Here is a 14,733-nt window from a genome sequence, read left to right on the forward strand (position 1 = left end):
AATGAAGCAGGGTAGGAACCTGGAGGCAAGAACTGAAGTAGAAGCTTAGTACTAGTTCTCCCTCGCACATTGTATCTCCTATCTTTCTTTTTCTGATTAATAGCTCAAGGGTTGCACCATCCTGGAGATCTAGGCCCTATGAATTCCAAGGTTAATCAGGACAATAAACTTTAGTCTTCCCCATACAATAGGTCAATCTGATGGAGAAATTTCTTAAGACTCCCTCTTCTCAACAACTTCTTCTCTCAGTCACCTCTCTATTGCCTTTTAAAACACCAGGAGCTAAAGCAACAACCAAAGAGTGCACAAGGGGGAACTGATGGCTCCAGCTGGATAAGTATTAGAAGACTGACTTATTGGGCATCATGGGGAGGGGAGCCCCTTAGTCCTGTGTAGTCTTGATAACCCAGGGTATGGAAATGCTTGGGTGTTGAGGAAGGAGAGGGTAGACGAGTGAGGGAGTACAGTCATAGAAGCATGGGGAGGAGATACAAGGTTTGTGGCGGGGAAAATCGGAAAGGGGACGATATATGAAATGCAATTAAATAAAAATAAAACAATAAAAATAAAACACCATGACCTTAGAGACTTATTGAAGTAAGTGTTTCCATGGGACTTAGAATGCAGAGGGAGTATAGACCTGCAATGGCATGACAGAGGAGCAGGGCTGCAGACAAGAACAACAACCAAACTGGTAGCTGAGACCTGTTGGCTCTTATCTTGGGCAGAAAACCTGTAGCAGGGAAAGTACATTGAGAATGGCCATCTGTATTTTGTGACTCCAAATTCTAAGCAGTGGCATATTCCATAAGTAGTGCCAAAGGATTTAAACCAGCAGAAATTTGTCACAAATTATGTATTGCCATGCCTGAAATTAGAGTGGCATCCCTTTCAAATCATCACAACAAAACCACACACACCGCTCCCCCAAAAAACTCAACAAACCACTGTCATCAATTTGATTCACTCACAGTATTTAGCACCATGTCAGTTCTGAAATGTTGCTTTGGTTGAGTAGTCCTTCTATTCCTGGCAATCTATATGAAACTTTAACAAGTTTTAGTAAAATGCAAAGAACTTAGAGTCTCCATTTCAGAGACTTCATTTCATGGGTTCCTATCTGTTTGTGGCAACTGTAATTTTTCTCATAATTTTGGATTTCATTTTCAAATTTTTGTTTTGTAAACTCTGTCAAATGACACTCTTGAATTTGCCTTGTATATTACAGATATCTCTTATGGAAATTATGATTGACAACTATATCCAAATATTTGAAAATGATAATAGATACTGTATCCATATTGAAAAAAGGTCTGCTGGATTAAAGACATCTGCAGATTTCATAAATTGTGGTGTCAAATCAACTATTATGAAAAAAATCATAGATGGACTCAGTAGGAAAACCTGGTACAATAATGAAATTTAAATATTTCATATGCTGTTCTGCAGAAGGACGGTCCTACAGGTATGAAAAAATTTATTTAGTCATCAAATGAATGGAAGGACAATATCATTCTCTGATTTCATATATTTGTAAATCTCAAAGCAGCAATGATGTCACAAACTTCTATTAGAGTATGGGAAATGTTTTTAACAACAATGTCATAAAATTGTGCTTAAATATATGCTTTATATATTTATATACTCATATACTTATATACATCTATATGCATACAGTTATATATGATAGACTATTTAGCCCCTGTAAGAATCCCACAGTATTTTCCTTCTTCCCATGGTCCTTAACTCTTAGGAAATATCATTCATATGAAAATATTATTTTGGATAAGATCATGTAGAAACAGTTACTGATTCATGTATCCATTAAAACCTTCTCCATGTTTAATCCCTGTACCACTGTCAACAGCTTAGTTATCCTAGTGGAAAAATATTAATTTTTTTAAATTTCTTATGAGAGACAATCTTGCCAAATTTTTAGCATTGCTATAAATATTAAATTGCATAGGATCCACTAAAAGAGATATGTGAAGAATGATAGATGCTAAAACACACCTGATCATTAGGTATTGATACACAAATTCACATCCATTGATAATTCAAGTAATTCTTTGTTTAGATTTAAGAAAATATATTGAAATATTACTCCTTTATTTTAATCGTGCTTCAATTTCTTTTTTTTATTTATACTATTTTTTAATTCTACAAACCAAAACACAATTCAAAATATTCATTATTTAAATATACAAACAAAGGGATGTCTTGCAAGTTTTTTTTAATTTTTTATTAGATATATTTTTTTACTGACATTTCAAATGTTATTCCCCTTCCCGATTTCCTGTCCATAATTCCCCATCCCCTCCACTCCCCCTCCACCATACAGGTATTCCCCCTACTCATCCCCCTTTCTGTCAAACCCATATCTCCCTGCACTGGGGGTCCAACCTTGGCAGGACAAAGTGCTTCCCTTCCACTGGTGCACTAACAAGGCTCTTCTCTGCTACATATGCAGTTGGAGCCCTGGGTCAGTTCATGTATAGTCTTTCGGTAGTGGTTTAGTCCTTGTAAGCTCTGCTTGGTTGACATTGTTGTTTTTATGGTGTTGCAAGCTCCTTCAGCTCTTTCAGTACTTACTCTAATTCCCCCCAAGGGGGTCCTGTTCTCAGTTCAGTGACTTGCTGCTATCATTGACCTCTTTATTGGACGTGTTCTGGATGTTTCTCTCAGGAGAGATCTATATACAGTCCGTTTCTGCATGCAATTTTTTTTAGCTTCACCAGTATTATATAGTTTTGGTGGCTGTATATAAATGGGCCACATGTGGGGCAGGCTCTAAATGACCATTCCTTGAGTTGCTGCTCTAAATTTTGCTTTCATATCCCCTCCTAAGGGTATTTTTTTACCCCTTTTAAGAAGGAGTAGAAGCATCCACATTTTAGTCATCCTTCTACTTAAGATTCCTGTGGACTGCATCTTGGGTAATTCAAGCTTTTTGACTAATATCCACTTATCCGTGAGAAAATACCTAGTGTGTTTTTCTGTGACTCATTTACCTCACTCAGGATGATATTTTCTAGTTCATTCCATTTGCTTATGAATTTCATGAAGTCATTGTTTTTGATACTTGAGTAGTAGTACTCCATTGTGTAGATGTACCACATTTTTTGAAACCATTCCTCTGTATAAATGGCATCTGGGTTTTTTCAGCTCCCGGCTATTATAAATATGGCTGTTATGAACATAGTCAGCATGTGTCTTTGTTGTATGTTGGAGCATCTTTTTGGTGTATGCCCAGAGAGGTATATAGCTGGATCCTCAGGTAGTGGAATGTCCAATTTTTGAGAAACCTCCAGACTGTTTTCCAGAGTGGTTGTACCAGTTTGCAATCCCACCAACAATGGAGGAGTGTTCCTCTTTCTCCACATCTTTGCCAGCACATGCTGCCACCTGAGACTTATCTTAGCCATTGTAACTGGTATGGGGTGGAATCTCAGTATTGTTTTGATTAGCATTTATCTGAAATGACATGAATCTATCATCTGAGAATATTTTTCTAACAATGACATTTTTTCTTTCATTTAGCAGGAGAAAACAGAAGAGCTCCCATATATAAGTGGTAGAGGATGATGGGAGACGTTCTAAGATCACTCTATTTTCATGTTCCTGTCTACCACCCACTAAATTGTAGCAGAAGATATTATTACAAGATCTAACTTCTTCTTTACATTTCACCATATTAGTTACAAATAATTCCCTCATTAATCTTATTTTATTCTGTATATTATACATTTTTTGCTATTATAATAAATGTTATTAAATTGTTTTATTGCTTACACTGCAATGTGCCTTGTTCATAATTCTCCATAATCTTTGGAAAATAGCATTTTTCAGTTTATAGCCCATTTCTAGTACGGTTTTTTCACCTCAGTTACCAAAATATGGCCAGAAGCTAATGTCATTAAAAATCCCTCAGAGTTATGCCTAGAATCCAGTGCCATACAAAGTTCTAAATAAAATTCCAGTTACAATAAAAATTAATCATCATACTTGATGAAATTAGAGGTGGATCGTTGTTTTTAGAATATACAAAATGACCTGAAAACATATGTGCCTTAGCAATTGAGATACAGCCTTTGTGACATGAATTTGGGTCAGCAAAACTTACTGTAAAGACAAACAAAACTGGGTATTCTAACACAAGCATCTCTAGACCAGAAGCTTCTACCTCAATGCAAATCTGATTTGGAGATAATAATTAACAGGATCTTTTTGGCCAGATATTCCTGACAGATTTTTGGTAATGATCAAAAAGACATGTGGTGAAAAAAGAGTAAGAAGGAGAGACGGGGGCAGGAGAGAGGGAGAGAGAGAGAGAGAGAGAGAGAGAGAGAGGGAGAGAGAGAGAGAGAGAGAGAGAGAGAGAGAGAGAGAGAGAGATAGAGAGAGAGAGAGAGAGAGGAGAGAGAGAGGAGAGAGATAGGCAATTACTAGAGGATCTTAACTTTCAATAAGCACAAAGCTGTAAATATATCAATAGTGATTGCTCTGTATATGTTTTATAGACACACACACACATATCTACATGCAATACATACACTCAGAAATGCATAGACGCATACATTACATTTGTTATATCTGTGACCTCAACATGAAATATTTTTTCATAATTTGTCTATTATAAAAGGGTCTGCAATACAAATTTGAAATATGGAAGTCTTAGAAAAAACCTTGAATAAAGTAGTTATTTCCAGAATTACTCTTCATAGATCTATCCTGAACTCACATTATAAGTTCAAAATGTTTTCATTTATTACTATTAATATTTTTAAATTTTTATTGAAAATTGAATTATAGCACTGTAGGCTGACTTTTTCCCTTCAGTCACTAAAATCTCAAACATTTCAAAATTGTTTTATATATGTATTTACACACATATATATGTATCTTTAAAAATATGAATACAACTTGAGTCCATTTTCTTGTGTGTGTGAACATGGTTTCCATAATGTTCAGTGTGCATTAGACATTCCACATACAGATAATTTCTGGAAAAATTAATATTCTGGCAGTCATCTTTAGCTGCCAATAATTTCTGACACATCAATTTTGGCCATTGCCTCAATGTTGCATTGGTACTGCTGTCATTGTGGTTTTGAATCCTTTATACAGTCTTTGTAAACCCTCTTCTACAATGTTCCCTGAGCTATGGAGAGTTTAGCTATAATGTACATACATTCACAAGTGCTAGGTACTCCAGTATGCACTCATCTCTTCATTGTGTCCATTTTTTGTTTTCTGTAATGGTCTGCATTTTCTGTACTAAGAAACTTCTTTGATGATGGATGATGTCCCCACCTATTGGTGGATATAAGACTAATATTTTGAATGCTGTAAAGAACCTGGTGACTTAGTAAATTTATGTGATATATATTAAGGTTTATTACATCACTAGCTCCATAAATCTGACTAGATTTCTTGCACCAGCCATGATTTCAATACTTTTGAGAGAAATTCTTTCAATTGCTAAAGCATTTCATGGAACATTTCCCAAAATATGGATGCTTTAGGTAGCACTTGGATTCCTGTCAGATATGGTGGCTTGAGTGCCTGTTGACAAATAAATCTTACAGGGATGTCTCAGCAGTCAACTGATTCTATCTGGATATGTCTTAGAAACCTCTTTCTTTAAGTCAAGGTTCTAAGGTAGCTAAAGCAGTATGCAGGTTGAAATGTTAGGGAAGTAACTGAATATTGTACCCACATTGAACACCTATGAAATATGCCAATAACCAGTATCAGATATCAGGATAGGTGCAATAAGGGGCACTAACAGCTCAGTTATAAACAACTTCTCTGTGATTAGACTGAAATGTAATTTCTTTACCACAGCATTAACCAAAGTTCTGGGTCTTTCATTTGTTTTCTCAGAAAAAAAATGTTATTGCTAAGTACCGCTTTATAGCTCAACACTTTATGCCTTGTTATTTCTCTTTAGGATCATCCATTTAGGTCCTTTGCCTTGTCCAAGTTACATATTTTCATTCCTCTTTTACAAGATAAATTCATTTTCCTAGGAAATTATGAATGAAATATAAATATACAATTCCTTCATTTTTGGCTACTTATTTTTCTCCTTTCCACATCTGAAATTAGCCATAATTGATTGTAGTCTGAAATGTTAAAAATTGAAATTTCAAGTAATAAAAGAATGCTTTCCATACTGAGTTAAGTGAAGAACATTTAGCAGTGACAGTCTTATTTCTGCAAGTACGATAATCATTCTGTCACCTAGAGTTTCCTTACAGAGGGTGCTAATTTTAGAAAGATGCTCTGTATTTGTGTTAAAAGAAAAGGCTTTGAATTTCTCCCAAACAGAGATTGATTAGATAAGTCATGGGGAGACCCCTAAAGATTTTGGCTACGAACAGGAATGAAAATTTCAAGAAAGCCAAACTGGACAGGTAAAATAATTAGCTGATTATATCACATGGGAGAAGCTATAATACTGACTAGAAATATAAAAAAAACAAGTTCTAGCCAAAATTTCAGATCAAACTACCCAGTAAATCTTATTGGTTACAGAATCCTTAAGATTCATCATGCCATCTTCACATGGCATGAATGACGTCCTATTATATTTGATTATCAATCAAATTAAGTCATAAAAAGACAATTGTCTTTCATTTGCTCAAACAGGGTTCAAAATTCGTACTTAACTGATCTGTGCACTTTAAACAATACATATGAATATCTTTATGCAACTAAAAATTTGGTTGTAAGATTCTTATATTGCAGAAAGAAGCACCAAATTGCTGCTCTGGCAAGATTCTTTCTTGGGGACGCTGAAAAGACCTATTGCAGCTTCCAGACTGACTCTGCCTCCTAATGCTGTTTCTAGAGACTTGCTTTCAGAACAGCTTCAGGAATAGCTGCTGGTTCCTGATGAACTTGGTTCAGCCAGGCTTTCAGTCAGATCTAGTCAGAACTTTATTCAAGTCCTGAATTTTGCATACAAATACTGGATTTTATAATATATATATATATATATATATATATATATATATATATATATATATAATGTACTTGTATTTCAAATGCTATCTCTCTTCCAATTTTCATCTGTCCAAAAGTCCCTATCCCTCCCACTTCACCATTCATTTATGAGGGAGCTCCCCAACCCATCCACACACTCCACACACCTGTCTCACCACACTTAGCCTATATATGGGCTGGAAATCCAGGTGAGCAGGCTGTGAATTGCCAATCCTTCAGTCTCTGATCCATCCTTTGACTCCATATCTCCTCCTATGAATATTTTTGTTCCACCTTTTAAGAAGGACTAAAATATTTGCACATTGGTTGTATTTCTTCTTCAGCTTCATGTGGTCTGTGGATTGTATCTTGGGTAATTCAAGCTTTTGAGCTAATATCCACTTATCAGTGAATAAACACCATGGTTTTTGTGACAGGGTTACCTCACTCAGGATAACATTTTCTAGTTTTATCCATTTGCTTAAGAAGTTCATGAAATCATTGTTTTTAATAGTTGAATAGTACTCCATTATGTAAATGTACCACATTTTCTGTATGTATTCCTTTGTTGAAGGACATTTCGGTTCTTTCCAGCTTCTGGCTATTATAAGGCTACTATGAACATAGTGAAACATGTGTCCTTGTTATATATTGGAGCCTCTTTTGGGTATATGCCGAGAAGTAGCATAGCTGGGTCCTCAGGTAGTACTACGCACAATTTTCTGAGAAACCTACAAACGGATTTCCTGAGTGGTTGTACCAGCTTGCAATCCCACCAACAGTGGAGGAGTGTTGCTTTTTCTCCATGTATGATTTTGAACTTAGCCATTCTGACTGGCAAGGGTTAGAATCTCAAGGTTGTTTTGATTTGCATTTCCCTGATGACTAAAGATGTTGAACATTTCTTTAGGCACCTCGCAGCCACTTGAATTTCTCAACTGACAAGTTTTTTTAGCTCTGTACCCCATTTTAATAGGATTATTTGGCTCTTTATAGTGTAACTTCTTGAGTTCCTTGTATATACTGGATATTAGCCCTCTATCACATGTAGGATTAAGAGAGACCTTTTCTCAATCTTATGATTGCTGTTTTGCCCAAATGACAGTGTCCTTTGCCTTCCAGAAGCTTTGCAGTTTCATGAGGTCCAATTTGTAGATTCTTGATCTTAGAGCATAAGTCATTGGTTTTGTGTTCAGGAAAATTTCCCCAGTGCCTATATTCAAGACTTTTACCCACTTTTTCTTCTATTAGTTTGAGTGTATCTGGTTTGATGTGGAGGTCCTTGATCCACTTGGACTTAAGCTCTGTACAGGGCACTAAGAATTATTTGATTTGCAATCTTCTACATGCTGACCCCTCCAGTTGAACAAAGACCGTTAGTTAAAAGTGCTGTATTTTTTCCACTGGGTGATTTGTAGCTCCTTTGACAGAGATCAAATGACCATAGATGTGTGGGTTCATTTCTGGGTCTTTAATTCTGTTCCATTGATTTACCTACCTGTCTCTGTATGAGTACCATACAGTTTTTAACACCATTGCTCTGTAATACTGCTTGAGGTCAGGGATGGTGATTCCAACCAGAAATTCTTCTGTTGTTGAATGTTGTAGTTTGCCCCAAAGTTACTGTATTTTGATGCTAATTCCACTGCCCCAAGGACAGCTGCCTAGTAAAGGACTCAGAACTCAGGTGACTTCACCAGAGCCACCTCTCCATTGAATTTGTAAAGTACTGGTGAGGGGCAGGTACAGGATAGAAGGAGGCCTGTCATTGGAGGATAAGGAAGGATGGGTGGGAGAGAAGTTTGAAGGAAGAGGAGGAGACTAGGGGAGAGAGAAGAGAGACGGAGAGAGGGGAGAAGCCATGGCAGGTGATGTTAAGATTCGGCTCTGTGTATTTACAGGTTGTTATTAATGTTCTCAAGGGATGGATAGTACCGGGCTTTGTATGTTTAAGTGGGCAATTATATCTTACTAATTGGATCTAAGATTATTGTGTTGTGTGTTCTTTTATGTGAGGGCTTGAGTGTAGGAAAGTGTGTGGCTGGGCTGTGTTTCTGCCAAGATATCTAACAGATATCTTGGGGCCCCGAGGTGCGGACCTAGCAGGATAAAAGACTATACTTTTTTATTTTTATATTTTTACAACAACAGTTGAATATAAATTTTAGCCATTCTGGGTTCTTGTTATTCCAAATGAATTTGCCAATTGCTATTTCTAATAACTCTATGAAGAATTGAATAGGAATTTTGATGGGAATTCACTGAATATGTAGATTGCTCTTGGTGAAATGGCTATTTTTACTATATTCAATCCATGAGCATGGGATGTTGGTCCCTCTTCTGAGATCTTCCTCAATCTCTTTCTTCAGAGACTTGAAGTTCTTGTTATACATGTCTTTCACTTGCTTGGTTAAAGTCACACCTAGTTCTTTTATGTTACTTATGACTATTGTAATGGGTGTCATTTTCCTAATTTCTTTCTCAGTCTGTTGATCCTTTAAGTAGAGGAAAGGTACTGATTTGTTTGAGTTAATTTTATACCCAACCACTTTGCTCAAGATATTTATTGAAAGGAAAATTATTCAGATTTAAGGTTTAAAAATATGAAGTTAAAAGAATAAGTTTCAAAATTCACAGACTCAGAGCTAAACACAGTGAAAAGCAAGTCCAGGCAGCCCCGCCCAGACTAAGAGACCATAAAGATAAAGAAAAGGAATGCAGGAACCAGCCTGAGTTATCGGGATTGACTCGTAAACCATTTGGCAGGAGGGCACCTCCCCCAGCTTACTCAGAGTCACACTTTAACCAGATGTCCTTCAAACCCTGATAAGCCCCTAGCTCCTAAAATCCTGAACGCCCCAGTCAGCACGTACTCTTCTGCTGTGCTGTAATCTCACTGCTATGTTTGAATGAGCCAATCACTTATAGCCGTGCCGACTCTCTCCAACCCCCTGTTCCTCACCCTATAAAAACCCCTTGCTTCTAAAAGTCCGGGTCGACACCTCTGTCTCCTGTGCGGGATACGTGTCGGCCCGGAGATCCCCGTAATAGATCTCCGTAATAAACCTCGCCTTTGCTTATTACATCCAAAATGGTCTCTCTGTGTCTGGGGTCCGCGATTTCCCAAGACTTGAGTAAGGGTCTCTCTTCGGGGATCTTTCATTTGGGGGCTCGTCTGGGATCGGTGTTTCCTGGGGCATGCCATCCTGAGACTTGAGCTAGGATCTTTCATTTATCAGTCTTAGTAGTTCTCTGGTGGAATTTTTGGGGTCACTTAAGTATACTACATATCATCTGCCAATTGTGATGTTTTGCCTCCCTCCTTTCCAGTTTATATTCCTTTGAAGTCCTTTTCATGTCTGATTGCTCTTGCTAGGACTATGGTACTATAATGAGTAAGTAGCAAAGAGTGAGCAGTCTTGTCTAGTCCTTGATTTTAGTGAGATTGTTCAAGTTTCTCTCCATTTAGTTTGATGTTAGTTACTGGTTTCTTATATATTGTTTTTACTATGTTTAGGTTGGACCTTGAATTCCTCATCTTTCCAAGACTTTTACCATGAAAGGATTTTGAATTTTGTCAAATGTTTTCTCAAGATCTAATGAGGTGGTCATGTGTTTTTTTTTTCCTTTGAGTTTGTTTATATAATAGATTACATAGATGCATTTTCTTATATTGAACCATGCCTGCATCCCTTGGATTAATCCTACTTAATCATGATGGATGATCATTTTGATGTGTTCTTGAATTCAGTTTGCACAAATTTAATTCAGTATATTTGCATTGATATTCAAAGAGAGCTTAGTCTGAAGTTCTCTTTGCTGAGTTTTTGAGTGGTTTATGTATAAGTGTAATTGTGGCTTCATAGAAGAAATTGGATAGTACTCCTTCTCTTTCTATTCTCTGAAATAACTGTACAGTATTAGTATGAGGTCTTCTATGGAGATCTGATAGAATGCCACATTAATCCCATCTGGTCCTGGAGTTTTTCTGTTTGGGAGATTTTAATGACTGTGTCTATTTCTTTAGGAGTTTTGGGCTATCAGATGGTTTATCTGATCCTGATGTAATTTTGGTACCTGGTATCTGTCTCGAAAATTGGCCATTTCATTCAGATTTTCCAGTTTTGTTGAGTATAGGCTTTTGTAGTAAAAACTGATGATTCTTTGAATTTCCTCAGATTCTGTTGTTATGTCCCCCTTCTCATTTCTGATTTTGTTAATTTGGATATACTCTCTGTGACCTCTGGTTAGTCTGGCTAAGGGTTTATCTATCTTGTTGATTTTCTCAAGAACGAATTCTTGGTTTTGTTGATTCTTTGTATAGTGCTTTTTGTTTCTACTTGTTTGATTTCATCCCAGAGTTTGATTATTTCCTGCTGTCTACTCCTCTTGGGTTTATTTGCTTCTACATGTACTACAGCTTTTAGGTGTGCCCTCAAGCTGCTAGTGTATGCTCTATCGAGTTTCTTTTTGGAGTCGCTCAGAGATATGAGTTTTCCTCTTAGCACTGTTTCCTTTGTGTCCAAAGAGTTTAGGTAAGTTGTTTCCTCATATTCATTAAATTCTAAAAAGTGGTTAATTTCCTATTTCTTTCCTGACCAAGTTATCATTGAGTAGAGCATTGTTTAATTTCCATGTATATGTGGGCTTTTTGTTGCTTATGTTGCTATTGAAGACAAGCCTTGGTTCTTGGTGATCTGTTAGGATGCATGGGATTATTTCAATCTTGTATCTGTTGAGTGCTGTTTTGTGAACAATTATATGGTTAATTTTAGAGAAGGCAATATGTGGTGCTGAGAAGAAGTTATATTCTTTTGCTTTACAATGAAATGTTCTATAAATATATGTTAAATTCATTTGGTTCTTAACTTCTGTTAGTTTCTCTGTGTCTTTGTTTAGTTTCTACTTCCATGATCTGATAGAATGCTACATTGATGAGAGTGGGGTGTTGAAATTTCCCACTATTATTATGTGAGATACAATGTGTTCTTTGAGCTTTAGTAAGGTTTCTTTTATGAATGAAGTTGCCCTTGCATTTGGAGCATAGTTATTCAGGATTAAGAGTTCATATTGGTGGATTTTCCCTTTGATGAATATGTAGTGTCCTTCCTTATCATTTTTGATAACTTTTGATTGAAAGTCGATTTTATTCAATATTAGAATGGCTACTCCAATGTATTTCTTGGGATCATTTGCTTGGAAAATTGTTTCCAGCCTTTTACTCTGAGGTATTGTCTGTCTTTGTCACTAAGGTGTGTTTCCTATATGCAGCAAAATTCTGGGTCCTCCTTACATATCCATTCTGTTAGTCTCTGTCTTTTTATTGGGATATGAGTCCATCTATGTTAAGAGATATTACAGAATAATAATTGTTGTTTTATGTTATTTTTATTGTTAGAGGTTGAATTATATTTGTGTTTCTCTTTTCTTTTGGGTTTGTTAAAAGATTACTTTCTTGCTTTTTCTAGGGTGGAATTTCCCTCATATGTTGGAGTTTTCCATGTATTATCCTTTGTAGGGATGGATTTGTGGCAAGATATTTTATAAATTTGGTTTCTTTATGTAATATCTTGGTTTCTCCATCTATGTTGATTTAGAGATTTGCTGGATATAGTAGCCTGGGCTGGCATATGTGTTCTCTTAGGGTCTGTATGACATCTTCCTAGGATATTCTGGCTTCCATAGTCTCTAGTGAGATATCTGGTGTAATTCTGATTGGTCTTCCTTTATATGTTACTTGACATTTTTTTTTACTGCTTTTAATATATTTTTCTCCATTTTGTGTGTTTGGTGTTTTGACTATTATGTGATGGGAGGAGTTTCTTTTCTGGGCCAATCTACTTGGAGTTTTGTAGGCTTCTTGTACGTTTATGGGCATCTCTTTCTTTAGGTTAGGGAAGTTTCTTTCTGTAATTTTGTTAGAGATATTTACTTGCCTTTTAAGTTAGAATCTTTTCTCTCTTCTATACCCATTAACCTTAGGTTTGATCTTCTCATTTTGTCCTGGATTTCCTGGATGTTTTGGGTTAGTTTTGGGATGTTTTGGGTTGGTTTTTCTGTTTTATATTATCTTTGAAGATTGTGTCAATGTTTTCAATGGTATCTTCTACCCCTGAGATTCTCTCTTTATCTCTTTTATTTTCTTGGTGATGCTGGAATCTTTGATTCCTGATCTCTTTCCTACGTTTTCTACCTCCAGAATTGTCTCCCTTTATTCTTTCTGTATTTTTTCCTACTTCCATTTTTGATTCTGGATGGTTTTGTTCAATTCCTTTACCTGTTTTGTTTTGTTTTCCTGTAATCCTTTAAGGGCTTCTACTTGTTTATATGTGTTGTCTTGTATTTTTTTAAGAGAGTTATTTATGTCCTTCTTAAAGTCCTCTATCACTATTGTGTGATGTGATTTGAAATCTAAATCTTGTTTTCCAGTATTTGCTCTAGTATGAGAACTGTGTTCTGATGATCCCAAGTAATCTTGGTTTATCTTGCTTAGATTCCTGTGCTTGCCTTTGGCCATCTGGTTTTCTCTGGTATTAGCTGGTTTTGCTGGCTCTAACAGTGGCGTCACCCTCCTGTAAATCTGTGAGTCAGCACTCCTGGCTAAGGGCTTTTTCCAGGTGGGGTCTGGATACAAAGAGCTGTGTCACAGGGTTAGCAATGAGCCCAAAGGAAACCAGTAGGATCCTGTCCCAGAATGCTGCTAAGTTCTTGTCCCAGGTTCCTCTTGGGCCAGGAATCTGAGCAGAAGTGGTTGTTCCCGCCCTGTGTTCTCAGGATTTTCTACATTTCTGAGAGTCTAGCTCTCTCCCCCAGGGGATCTGGGTATAAAGAGCTGTGGGGCTAGGTCAGCTCCTGGCACAGGCAGTAAGGAGAAGGATCCTGTCCCAGACTGCTCCTGGGTTTCTGTGTCCTGATGGCTATAGGCGGGTCCCTTGGAGCAGAAGTGGTGGTCTTACCTCTACTCTCAGATATATCAGCACTCTTGGTGACTGACTTCCAGTTCTGGGTGCAGCAGAGACAGGAAGGTTCCTGTCCCTGACTGCTCCTAGGTTCCTGTGTCCACAGGACTCCAAGTGGTGGTCTCTTTTGAGCTCTCAGGATTGTCTGCACTTCTCTCCTCCACAGGATTTGGGTACTCATTTTACTCTTCTAAACCAAAATATTCCCCTCCTTCATGCATTCTTTTATTTAAAATTACTTATAATCATTAAATGAGTCATTGTAAGTAAATCATAAGTAGTCTTATGCATTTTATAGAGGTACCTACAAAATAATTATAAAATAATGGATAAGAATGCCTTTAAACATAGCTAAGAATGTCCTGACTGATAATATTGTTGAAATGCTATGGTGACATATCAATAAATCAAGCTTCAGGCACTTTATTTTCTAATAAAATTTGACATACTTTAATGTGACTTTTACATTTTCCTCCAGGCCTTTCCTGTTGGCTTATCTGCTTACTCTCTAAAGTGCCTTTGAGATTACAACTGTTGCCACTATGTTTTTTTGGAAGGATTTCTATCATATATACCTCTCTTTTATTGAGGGTATGTGTCTAATGAATATACATAAAATAAATTTAAAGACTAAAAACAATAAATGAATTTTGTTTATGTTTTTCATCTTTCTATATCATACAAAAAGAAGTTTATTTAGCTTTCAAATGGAATTATAACATAGAAATCGATTCTAGAATGTTTTCTCATGTAGTTCTAGATAAAAGTTTTCATCTAACAAATT

General features: G+C 36.5%; 1 protein-coding gene across 3 annotated transcripts in view; it reads left to right on the forward strand.

Annotated features, from left to right (window-relative positions):
* Positions 1-3,791, forward strand: part of LOC134485905 (uncharacterized) — a 49,696-nt gene extending 45,905 nt beyond the window's left edge. For 2 of the 3 annotated variants that reach the window (XM_063282879.1, XM_063282881.1), the window contains 2 exons: positions 1,229-1,465; positions 3,541-3,791. In XM_063282879.1, the coding sequence (XP_063138949.1) occupies positions 1,229-1,426 (198 nt within the window). In that variant the 3' untranslated portion in view covers positions 1,427-1,465; positions 3,541-3,791. The remainder of the gene's footprint in view (positions 1-1,228; positions 1,466-3,540) is intronic. The other variant, XM_063282880.1, reaches the window with a different exon arrangement.
* The last annotated feature ends 10,942 nt before the right edge of the window (positions 3,792-14,733 follow it).

This window comes from Rattus norvegicus, chromosome 2 (assembly GCF_036323735.1).
Source record: "Rattus norvegicus strain BN/NHsdMcwi chromosome 2, GRCr8, whole genome shotgun sequence".
Lineage (NCBI taxonomy): Eukaryota > Metazoa > Chordata > Mammalia > Rodentia > Muridae > Rattus > Rattus norvegicus.